This window comes from Mastigoproctus giganteus, chromosome 13, assembly GCF_048544385.1.
Source record: "Mastigoproctus giganteus isolate SK-2022 chromosome 13, ASM4854438v1, whole genome shotgun sequence".
Classification (NCBI taxonomy): Eukaryota; Metazoa; Arthropoda; class Arachnida; order Uropygi; family Thelyphonidae; genus Mastigoproctus; species Mastigoproctus giganteus.
The window spans coordinates 110,225,884-110,238,919 of record NC_143587.1 but is presented as its reverse complement, the minus strand read 5'-3'; the positions used below and the strand labels follow the sequence as shown (position 1 = coordinate 110,238,919).

The 13,036-nt window shown below is 37.1% G+C and overlaps 1 protein-coding gene across 1 annotated transcript in view; it reads right to left on the bottom strand.

Annotated features, from left to right (window-relative positions):
• Positions 1-13,036, bottom strand: part of LOC150076358 (transcription factor E2F8-like) — a 229,884-nt gene that overhangs the window by 129,490 nt on the left and 87,358 nt on the right. The window contains exon 3 of the mRNA XM_090387330.1: positions 8,137-8,216. Coding sequence (XP_090243456.1) covers positions 8,137-8,216 — 80 coding nt within the window. The remainder of the gene's footprint in view (positions 1-8,136; positions 8,217-13,036) is intronic.

The window sequence follows — 13,036 nt, the reverse complement described above, 5'->3', positions numbered from 1 at the left end:
AACCCGAGGCTGTCCCCAGTGCTCCGCCACCATAGAAACCCAGGCAGCAGTTGTTCTCTCTGCTCTATCTGTATGGGCCATGGAAAATAAACTCTCAGGTCTACACTGAGATGAGCAAAACCCACCTATTGAAAGGCAAACTGGACTTCTCCAGACCTCCTACCATACGTTTTAATAGCTGCCCACTGAAAAACTACTGATCAGTGAAGTACCTAGGAGTAATTTTGGACGACACGAGAACTTTCATCCCCCACATCCAAGCTATCAAAGAAAAGATAAAAAATTACATCACTATTTTTGCATGCTTTACCCGTAAGAACTGGGGTCTTCAAGGAACAACTCAACGCCTTCTATATTCAACAGTCTTTATACCAATTGTCACATATGGAGTATGGTACCACCGAATGACTACAGTGCATGCACAATGTCAGTTTCAGCAAATTCAACGACTTATGCTACTACAAATGACCCATGCATGCAGAACGATATCAACTGCCACCCTACAGGTACTAACAGGCTGCCTCCCCTTGGACCTCCATGTCGCTTTTATTGGACTCTCTCATGCTATTAAGAAGAATAAAGAAGCAGAATTCCTCGCTATTCAAACCTGCACCATTCAAACCAATAACCGACATCAAACAGGAACATAAACGTGTGTGGCTAGAATTGATAAACCAATGGCAAACCCGCTGGAATAACTGCACAACTGGTGCAACTACTAAACTTTTCCTCCCTAAGGTAACCTACATCAACAAACGATGTTCCACTTGGTTCTTTCCTAACGTCTATGCTTCCTTCCTATTAACTGGCCACAGGTCCTTCAAGAGACGCCGTCTAGAGTTCGGCCTAGTCGAGGATGCCCTCTGTACCTGCGGAGAACCTGAAGACTGGGACCACATGATGCACTCATGCAACGTATACTTAGACCTCCATACTACATCACTTCAGCCAGAAAGCAAGTTATTGGAATCTAACGATGCCTTCCGTGCACTGACCAGTTATGCCAATGAGATCTTTCGTCGTTGCTGGCATCACCTGCAACTCCCTAACACTACTGCTGGATAACCTCCTCCACACAGCAACTGATACCCAGCACTGGAAACTTCCAGTCATGAAACTGCAAATTGCAGCCAGTTCTGTCGACACCATGATTCTCCATTGTGACGATCCCGGACTCTTTAATTTGAACTTTACCTGTTGTCTTCTCCCTACCCACAGTCCTTTTTCAGGACTCCCACAACTGCACTTAGCACTCTTCTTGCTCCCTCCTTTTCACCTGGGGGGGGGGGAATGCCTATGCTCTGTCATCCCCTGCTGTCTTCCCTGTTTTCCACTTTCCTGTCTCTTCTCTGTTCTTTTTCCTTGGCCTCTCCCCACTTTGTTCCTGCAGGAGTGTGGATGGCCCATTAGATGTCATTTTACTCCCTGGTCTGGCTCCTTGTGCCAGTGGATGGATGCTGGGAGGCTCCTTCCTGGTGATCGCACCTCCCAGTAACAAAGAGGCCAGTCAAACAACACACTACTCACACAACCCACACTGACTGGCATTGCAATGTTAACAGAGTACTGAACGCAGATTTGTGGGAAACCACAGGAACCACATAACAATAACATTATGTCCACTATGTAATAGTACCACAATTAAGGTCAGGTAGGCCAGGGCTGTGTATGAGAAAGAATTGGCTAAAAGAGCAAAGAATGGAGACAAAGAATTTTCCATGTATGTGAATACAAGAAAAAAGCAAATCAGATTGGACCCTTGTGCACTGGGTGTGGGAAAATCTTAGACAATCCAACTGATGTTGCGGATAACTTGAACAGGTACTTTTCATCTGTCTTTACTGATAAAAGACCCTTTATGCTGAGAAGAGGCTGTGCAAGTGAGGCTGAGCCATGTGAAATTAGTGATGTTGTAATTACAGATGACTGTTTATTAGAAAAACTTCTGAGCATAAAGGCAAGTAAGGCTCCTGGAGTTGATGTCATATGCCCTGTAGTTTTGAGGAAGAGAGTGAGGGAGTGTATTGAACACTGAGGTTAATTTTGAGGGCATCTTTGGAGATTCCTTAGGATTGGAGATCGCCAATACATAAAAGTTCTTATAAGAGTGAAGTTGGTAACTACAGACTGGTGAGTCTGACTTCAGTGGTAGTAAAATCTTAGAAGCAGTGATTAAGAGTGGAATTGAGGGACATTTTGATAGATGTGGCATTGTGAAGGACTCACAACATGGCTTTGTTAAGAGTAAATCATGCTTAACTTAGTAGGCCATTTTGACACAGTTACTCATGAGCTGGATTTAGGGAATAATTTCAACATAGTTTATTTGGATTTTAGCAAAGCATTTCACTCTGTTCCTCATGAGAGGCCACTATACAAGTCTGAACAGGTTGAGATTACTGGTAAGATTTTAAGATGGACTGCTGTGCGGCTGAAGAGCAAAAGGTTGTGCTCTTAACAACCTTTTGCTCTTCAGATGTGATTAATGGATGTTCTTCAGATTGGTGTAACATCATGTCCCTCAAGGATCGCTTCTTGGACTTCTGTTGTTTCTCATTTTCATAAATGACATCGACAAAGGGAAAGAAAGCTTGACGTAAAAATTTGCAGATGCAGACGACGTAAAGATTGGCAGAGTCGTTAATTATCAGTGCCAAGCAGCACTCCTTCAGGATGACTTGAACAGACTTCAAAGATGGCCAGAGAAGTGGCAGCTATGTTTTAATGCTGCTAAATGCAAGGTCTTACACTAGGGGAATAGCAACTCACAAATAAATTATACACTTGGTGGGGTTGAATTTCAAACAGTGGAAGAGGATCTAGGAGTTATAATGTGGGCAGATGTGAAGTTTTCTGAACAGTGTAAACAGGCAGCCAGGAAAGCCCATGGTGTCCTATCAATGATTTATCGAACACTATCCTGTAGAGATAGGGAGGCCATAATCCCACTGAATAAGCAATTGTAAGACCACATTTGGAATACTGTGTTCACGTATGGAGACCTCATCTGAAAAAAGACATCAAGCTTCTGGTAAGGGTCCAAAGACAGGCAACTCGAATGGTGAGATCGGCAGAAGGACAACCGTATGAGGATAGACTGCAATTATGTGGGCTACAAAGCTTGGCAACCAGGCACCTCAGAGGTGACTTGGTTGAGTTTTATAAGGCTCTGAGAGGGATTGGTAAAATGAAGGTGGAATTCTCACTGTTCTAAACAATTGCAGAACTAGGGGTCAAATTCAAATTAAAGGGGTTGAGGTTTAGATTACATTGTAGGACATTTCTTTTAGCCTTTGAGTTTTTGATAGTTGAAACAAGTTGCCCTCACAGGTATTTGATGCTGACAGTTTGAATAAGTTCAAGGGTCTACTGGATACTTACCTGTGTGAGGAAGGAAGCATATAATTTGTGTTTTCTTATCTACTTGATTGAAGAGTTTGTGTTTTTTTTGCCAGTACAGCTTACTAATACTATCATAATATGTTGAGGTGAGATTTAATTAAGGATATAACTATTGTCAAGGATAGAGGGAAGGGATTTTGCTTTCCTAACAACAACTACAAAGGGGTTTAGGGCTGAAAGCCTCAGACTATGGGAAATTTACTAATCAGTCAAAGAATCATTTTTAGTTCCTAGTAAATCATCAAAGTGAAATATAGCATAATTTTTGTTACATCTTATTTTGTGAACACCTTCACGAGTTGCCTGTTATTGCAGTGCCTTGAATAAGAAATGCTGCCCCAGTAGAAAAGCCTAATGTTACTACCACATAAAAAAACAGCACCATTTCGAAGCCTGTTGGCCTCTCATCAGTGGGCTGGTAGGTTACCCTGGTGATACAATGAGTGGCAACCCAGTTATGAAGTTTAACTCCACAATATGAGAGATGCCAGATGGTGTGCAATAGTAAAGTACTAAAAATGTTTTAGGGCTGAAAGCCACAGACTACAGGAAACTTACTGGGATTGTCATGATGGGATTTTCAGTCGTAAACCCTTTTTAGTACTTTACTATTGCACACTATCTGGCATCACTCATATTATAGAGTTAGACTTCATAACTGGTTTGTCACTCGTATCACCTGCAGCTGATGAGAGGCCAACAAGCTTCAAAACAGTACTGTCTGGTGGATAACAGTGCCCAGACAGTACTGTCTGGGTGGGGTATCCACCAAGAATAAGTAACTTTAGTCTTCCCTACTGAGGAAGCATCGCTTATAGGTAGTGGAATAACAGGCAACTCATTGTGAAGTTGTTCAAAATATGAGATGTAACAAAAACGATGCCATTTAACCTACTTCTGTGATTACTATAAACTAAAATATTTTGCACTAATTTGTTGTTCTATTTTATTATCACTATATGGTGAAATCTCTCTAAAACTTTGGTTGGTGGTAAGAAAAGAGTGTCCACTATAAGGAGGTATTAGTATTAGCCATAGTGCAAGGACACCACAGACTTTTGCTGCACTGGCAAAAAAAAAAAAAAAATAGATAAGAAAATACAAATTATGTGCTTCCCTCCTCACATAGGCAACTATGTGAGGAGGTCAACTATCCAGCTGACCTCTGAATTTCTTCAAACTGTCAGCACCTGTGGAGGCAACTTATTCCAATAAACAACAACTTGCTGGCTAAAATAAAACTTCCTACAATCTAGTGTAAACCTTTTCCCCATAATTTGAATTTATTGTCCCTATTTTATGAATCCTAAGGGTGGCAGCTTTGCAGAGGTCAGTGCAGCCATTTTGAATAATTTGAAAAAATGAAATATCCTGTAGCTGGTTGTTTATTCAGTTTTTTTTTTTTTTTTTATCATTGTTGTGCATGTGTTCAATTAATTAACTTTTAGTGAACACATCATTAACCTTTATTACAAATGAAGGTAAGTGGCTCTATTTAAAGTATTTAATTTTCATTATGGATAATTAGATAACTTACTAGTTTACATTCATAATTTTTACTTATGCAGAATATTTTTTAATTAATAGGATACACATCCCTCCTCCCCTTTACAAGTTCAAAACCCCTCCCTTTTCAAATTTCTGCATACAACAAGAAATTTCATTTCTTAAAATATTAGTACAGTCAGTCCTCGTATAGCACGATAGTTGTGTTCCTAGAAACCCTCGTGCAATGCAAAATCGTGCAATATAAACAACAGGGCCTATGGGAAAAATAGAGTTAGGTGCCGACCACCCAAGATTGAACACACATTTGTAACCAAAACGTTACCAAACACAGTAAATAATCGTATTAAAATACTTAAGTATTTTATAACGATTAAAATACGTAATAAAATATAATAATTTTTTATATTTTTTATTATTATTATATTATATTTTATTATAATATAATAAATAATAAAAATATGTAAGTATTTTTTACGAATAAAATACTTACATATTTTATTACGACTATTACGTAATAAAATGTTGCTAATGCTTTTGCTTCTATCATAAGAAAACTTGTTTTTTGTTTGATTTTCTATCCAAACAGATGACAGCCGTTCCATCTCTTCCAATTCTTTGTGTCTTAATCTAATGGATTTTAATTACACTTTGAGTTGTTCCCGCTATGAAAGTTGTTATTTTCTCTGCATTCTTTGTAATTCTCAGGATTGCCTCATTTAGGTCTGTAGCACGTGTAATATCACATAGTCTTTCATTTCGCTCAAAGCGTTTCACAATTTCATATTTTTTCGCTATTGACAGAGGCGGACTGGCCATAAGCCTTACCGGGGAAACCCTGGTGGGCCGGAGGCGGGTGATTTTGGCCATAAACCATGGTATGAGGCCACTATAAATTTTCCCGGGTAAGAATTTTTGACCTAGTCCGCCTCTGTTTATTGATATTGCTTTTCTTTTTCTCTCTGAATCTGCAGTGTCTTCACTAGGACGCTTCCTTTTCACACCTTTTAAGTATTTTACTCATTTTTAGGGAATAAAGCACAATTACAAAATGAGGAGGCACGCTTGATACACATAAACAAAGCTGCGCGCGTGTAGCAACTGAATAAACAACACCGTAAAGGCAGAGATACACTATTAACACTTCACATTTTACTAAAGCACATTTCTAAGGGTTACTACCATAAAACAATAAAAACAATTTCCAGTTGCGTTTCTGCTAGTGGAATCTGTTATAAACTGGTAGTAAACTCGATCTAATTGCATTTGCGATTATACCGATAACTGGAATTGTGTTGGTTTTTACGTTATTATGGGAAAATGTGTTTCCCCTTCACTGATATAAAAAACATAAATACATTTTCAGAATCTTCTCTTCATTCCTATCGTGTTGCGTTCGGTTGGAGTGATTCTGCGTTCGACTGCCATTTCTTGTAAACACAAAGGCAAATCATGCATAAGCGAATTCGGTTCATGTTATATAAGATATTGTTCCCCTATTTATAAATCGTGTATGATCGAATTCGTGTAGTGTAAACACGTGTTATACGAGGACTGACTGTACACAATTAACGCAATCTAGGAAAATTTCAGCCAATATTCAAAGGGGAAATCTGCATACATGAACAAATTTCATATATAATTAAATTCTAATTAAATGAGCACCATTTCTCACTGTCAAGTGAAAATGGTATGTGATGGCACAGGATAATTGTCATCATACCTCAGTCAGAAAATAACTGCAAGTATCATATAGTGCTTTTATTGAATAAACATGGAATGTGCAGGGTGTCCACACAAACCTCCTTTACAAAACTAAAGCATTACTGCATGGATAAGATAGGCATAATATAAATCTGAAACCACTTTTAAGTGATAGGGATACCTTTCCAAGTTTTTATTCACCCACCGAAAAATATGTGCTGTGGCATATGACAGCATAACTGCAATTGTGGAGAAATTTCAACAAAATTCTATCCTCTTGGTTTTTTTGTTGATCAATGGCTTCTGTGTGAGTGATTTCATCCTTAGAATGCCACTTAACATGTTACACACTGTTGACCTTAACAAGTTAAGCTCATGATTGCATGTTGTTTGAGATCTTCCTGGGCTTTTCGTAAAACTTCTCAAACCAGCTCCACTGCACTGACCTCTGTTCAACCACCACTTCTGCTAGGATGCCTGTACAAAAAAGGCATTCTTTATGAATTTTCTGTACCATTGCAGAACTGTGGGTTTGTATTGTGGCTTCTTTTTAAACTGTGTTTGCAATTTACATATAACACTGGTGGCAGACTGCAGCTCATTAAACTGAAGTATGAACTGCATCTTCTCAGGTTTAGTAAATTCTGCCATATTAAAATTTTGTGATTATGCTGCCATCTACTGCAGAGTACACTTTTCCTTAAAACTTGAAAATATCTTCTACCATCTGGAAGTGGTTTCAGATTTGTATCATGTTCCCTAATTAAAGAATAATGTTTTAGTTTTGTAAATGAGGTTTGTGGATACCTTATATTTCTGCATGTGGAAGATCCTCATAAGTTACTTGTCAAAATTATCTATGCAGTCCATACTCCTTTCTTTCTTTCCTTCTTTCTTCTAAATCTGGACACAACATTTCTGTTTGGCAATTTTTATTGCCTTCCTAAGTGGTGCCCAACAGTAGAATAGCATTGGATAACCCAAATAAATTTGTAAGCATTCCTTACCAGCAGTTGTAAGCATATTAATGACATATGCCAATTTCTCGATAAACAATCCATGATGATCACAAGTCTAATTAGAATTACTATAATGAGCTTGACCTTCACTTGCTTTCACTGCAAATACCTGCTGATCAACAAAAATACTTATGCATTCCAATTACCCTTGAAAATGTCCACGTCCATATTAGAGGATGTGGATACTTTCAAGAATACTTTTGGCCAGGAACCAAACATAAGTGTCTAGAACAAGAGTTGTCCCTTTTAGAGAGATGCATTTTAAGGGAGATTTCAATGTATTTTGTAAGAACTATTCAAGACACATGTTTAGAGATTTTTGGAACTATAATCATGACAGAGTCGATACTTTCATCCCTTAAAAAATGTAAAACTAGATATTTACAACAATTATATATCATTGTATGTTTTACACGTGATTCAATTTCCACAATTGAACACATAATCCAAAATATATCCTAAACATAAGCAAAAAATAAATAGTAATAATCAGAATCCAATTTACCAAGTACTTTAGCCACTTCATCCAGGCTAATTATAACTTCTTGTTCCTCAGTTGGATACTCTGGATATAAGAAAAGAAACCTGTAATAAAATTTTAACATTACTGAATCTGCTTCTCTGAATACTACTGTCTATTTCTTGTATTGGCATTGTCTTCCTAAATAAAATACTAAATTAATAATCAGTATTCTAATTAAGAAGGCAATGATTTCAAATATGATTTTTTTAAAATCATATTTGATATCATTACCCTTGAAAAAAGTTTTAATTTTCTTCTATCACAACTTAGTTTTATTATATATGACCACTGTAACTTTAAAAAGTTATTATTTTAAAATAAACAAGTAGACTGCAGAATCTCAACATCCTGCCAGGAAGGTTGGTTATTAGACTGAAAGCAGCACACAGAGTATCCATAAAAGATTTTTTAAGTTTTAATCTTTTACAGATCACAACACATTTTAGGTTTTCAATTTATCACCCAGGTTACAGACTACCATGCATTAGTACTAGTTTTGATACTAGAGAGCTATTACGTGCTCGATAATTCCTATATTCTATTATATTATGAATCAACAGGGCTTACCTTTATTTTTTGATATAGGAAGCTTCTTTTCCAACTCTCCTTGTCCAACTCGCTAATAATTCATGGGGAAGGCGATGTCAATTTTGCAAAACATTGTCATAAAGTTAGATTTTGGAGGTCTAAACGGGCTAATAATTAAGGATCGATTTTTCTTTTTGGTCCTGTGGCTGGAATTTTGAGTTAAATTTAGGGGTCTAATAATTGGGTAAGGGGCAGGGGTGGGGGGTAGGGGTTGGGGGTTATTCTCTACATTCCTTAAGTTGGACTAGAACTTTTCGGGGCATCATGTTCACAGGAAGAGAGTTACTCACAATTAATCCGAAACTTTTTTCTTTCCTTATGTTGTAGTATTTGTTCTTCACGCATACGTATAAGTGACCAATCGTCGGACAAGGAATGGCCTACGGATATTGATTGAAGTTTCATGTAGTTTCATCTCTAAGGTTTCTGCAATGAGTAGTTTGTAGTAGTTGTGTTGAATATTTATAATTTTTGTTTCAGTAAAGCCGAATGTGTGTCGTTCATTTATTGCGTGGAACGAAAGTTCCGATGCATTTGAACGACCCACCCGCACCGAAGCTTAGTGTTGTTTTGCTCGAAACTGTGCCACTCCCATGGTGGATCCTACGTAGACAGCGTCACAATTTTTGCATGGTATACTGTATACAAGGTCATGCTGTGATTGGAATGTGGTGTTTGAAGGCCGATTTCTGAAGAATGTGTAGTTTGTTTATGGGTTTTGCTATGATTTTCATGTCGGTTTTCCCTTGCATATTTGGTTAAGTTTATTGTACCAGTGCTCGATATATGGGATGGTGATGAAATATATTTTTTTGGTCTTGTCGGATTTTTTTGCTATATTTGTTGCGAGGTTGTTGTTATTTATTTTATCACGGGCTATTGTTTTGACTTTGTTTATATAGGTTAGAGGGTAACCCCTATTTGAGAATCTTCTAGTTAGTTCATTTATTTCAGTGGTTAGAGAAATCTGGGTGGAAGAATATTTATAGGCATTTTGAAATTGGGTGGAAGAATATAAATATTCTTTCACCCAGATTTCTCTAACCACTGAAATAAATGAACTAACTAGAAGGTTCTCAAATAGGGGTTACCCTCTAACCTATATAAACAAGTCAAAACAATAGCCCGTGATAAAATAAATAACAACAGCCTCGCAACAAACATAGCAAAAAAATCCGACAAGACCAAAAAAATATATTTCATCACCATCCCATATATCGAGCACTGGTACAATAAACTTAACCAAATATGCAAGGGAAAACCGACATGAAAATCATAGCAAAACCCATAAACAAACTATACACATTCTTCAGAAATCGGCCTTCAAACACCACATTCCAATCACAGCATGACCTTGTATACAGTATACCATGCAAAAATTGTGACGCTGTCTACGTAGGATCCACCATGGGAGTGGCACAGCTTCGAGCAAAACAACACTAAGCTTCGGTGCGGGCGGGTCGTTCAAATGCATCGGAACTTTCGTTCCACGCAATAAATCAACGACATACATTCGGCTTTACTGAAACAAAAATTATAAATATTCAACACAACTACTACAAACTACTCATTGCAGAAACCTTAGAGATGAAACTACATGAAACTTCAATCAATATCCGTAGGCCATTCCTATTGTCCGATGATTACTACAACATAAGGAAAGAAAAAAAGTTTCGGATTAATTGTGAGTAACTCTCTTCCTGTGAACATGATGCCCCGAAAAGTTCTAGTCCAACTTAAGGAATGTAGAGAATAACCCCAACCCCTACCCCCCACCCCCGCCCCTTACCCAATTATTAGACCCCTAAATTTAACTCAAAATTCCAGCCACAGGACCAAAAAGAAAAATCGATCCTTAATTATTAGCCCGTTTAGACCTCCAAAATCTAACTTTATGACAATGTTTTGCAAAATTGACATCGCCTTCCCCATGAATTATTAGCGAGTTGGACAAGGAGTTGGAAAAGAAGCTTCCTATATCAAAAAATAAAGGTAAGCCCTGTTGATTCATAATTAGTACTAGTAAATGATGCACAGAAGCAAGCTTATACAGAATCTGTATATATATATATATATATATATATATATATATATATATAAAAAAGGCCTCACCCTGCCATACCAGCTAACAATTTGTTTTAAACGTTAACAGTGCAAATAAGTACAAGAAGGATCCACAAGTAAATAATTCTGGGTATGGAACTGTTTTACTTGTGAATCTTGCATTAATGTTTTATGATATTATGTTGTAAAATGATCAAAAAACATCGATTTTTTAACAATGGTTGTGTCAAAAATGGAAAAGTACTGGTAGGCCTGTGAGTGAAGTATGTGTTGATATCATTACACAATTTTCATGCAGTGTATAGAAAAATCATGATATATTCAAGTGTCTTTGGTGAAATAATAAATTACAGTGGTACTAGTTTGGCACAGTAATAATAGCAAATGTGGAGGTTGAAAATGAATCATGCAATGATTCATGGGTACACCACTTTGAACTTATCAAACGTGCATCAATGCAATGGAAAGTAATGGTGACTCTTTTCTGAGACTGTCCTAACATTCTTCTTGTGCCTTTTCTAAATGCTGAAAGACAATGTGAATGCTGCATTACAAAACTTCTGAAAGAACTTAGCAATACAATTTATAGAAAATATCTGTACTATTAAAACATGGAGTATTACTGTTACATGACAATTCAAAGACATAGAAAATGTAATCCAAGAGCCTATTAATGATTTTAGGGTGGGAACTACTTGTATGTCCTTCCTACAGGTGTTAAGTCACCTGTAGAAATTCCATTTATGGATGTAAAACTGACACAGCTGACAAAAACAATGGCACTCACTCCTTCATAGAAAGGTCAATGACAATGCACCTCCAGTAGTAATACCTTCCATACTTAAAACTATTGACATTTAAAATTCATGTTAGAGCTTCACAAGAAACTATGACAAACAACAGAAACTAAAAAGCTGTACATGAAGTTAGGTATCAAAAATGCAGTGAAGGTCAAAGTTCACTACAAACTTTGCCAGGAATAGGCCAACATTTTTTTTTTTTTTTTTTTTTTTTTGAATGAATGAATTTATGGCAATTCTACCATTGCTAGAATTAGAGAATACCAGGAAAAATTATTAGCATGAAAATAATTAATACCCTGTCCAGGAATGTTAATTTTTTATTCTAATATTTTTAATGCTAATGATAATAACAATAATAATCATCAGTGTGGTTATCATTACCATTCTAGGATTAGACAACAGCTAAGTGAAAAAAGTTTTTCTGACAATCTGGAGGTGATGTACATCACAGGTCATAACCAATGATATATATAACTGATTATGACAGTAACCAAAACACTTATTCCATCACTTTATTAAATTCAGGAAATCAATTCATAAAAAAGACTAGTTTGCAGAATTTTATTAAGCAATGGAATAAGTGTAAAGATGTTTTGGGTGATTATTTTGAAAAATAAGTGCAGTAATTCAGGCCAATTTCCTTCTTTTTTTCCTTTATTTTGTAACTTTCTGAGTCTCCCTTGTAAAGTGCATTCAATTTTTGTGTTCCTTTTGTTAACTGACTGATAATAATACTTCAAGCAAAATTTGACAAATCTCAGAGTTGTAAATAATCCCGTATGCCAATGTGCTTCCCCTGAGGATTGGGACCACATCATGTATCATTGTCCCAGCTATGACTACAGGAAATATATTCACATCTACTGCTGACATCCTTAAAAGACCAAGAGTATCTATATTTTATGGAGGAAGACTGCTACTTTGCTCTCATTTCATTTGCCCAAGCAGTCTTCCAGAGAAGAAGATCCAATACCCAACACAGGCTGCACACCATCACTGTCCCCTGATATTAATTACATGACTGACGTTAATGACAACTCCATCTGCTTAAAGAAATACTTGCTTATGCAGACCTCTTCCAGTGTGTGATTTACTAGCCATTGAACTACTGTCTCTAATCAGCGATCTCACAGAGATCCCTGTTCTCTGTGACTTTAATCAGCCTGGGCTTGTGCCCAACCCCCTCCCAAATATATCTCTTCCTAATCTCTGGGTGGGCACTCTTCCTATTGCTCACATTTTCTTTCCTTTCCTTCCTCACATTCTGGCCCATTCTTGACTATTTCCCCCATGCTCTTCAATTTTTTTAAAGGCTCTCTGGGCCCTCTCTGGGAAGCTCAGGCTCACCAGGGTTAGCCTAGTCAGAGTAAAACTGGACTTCCTGGCATGCCTCCCTGTGCCATAGATCAAAACTAGGGGTCTTGATG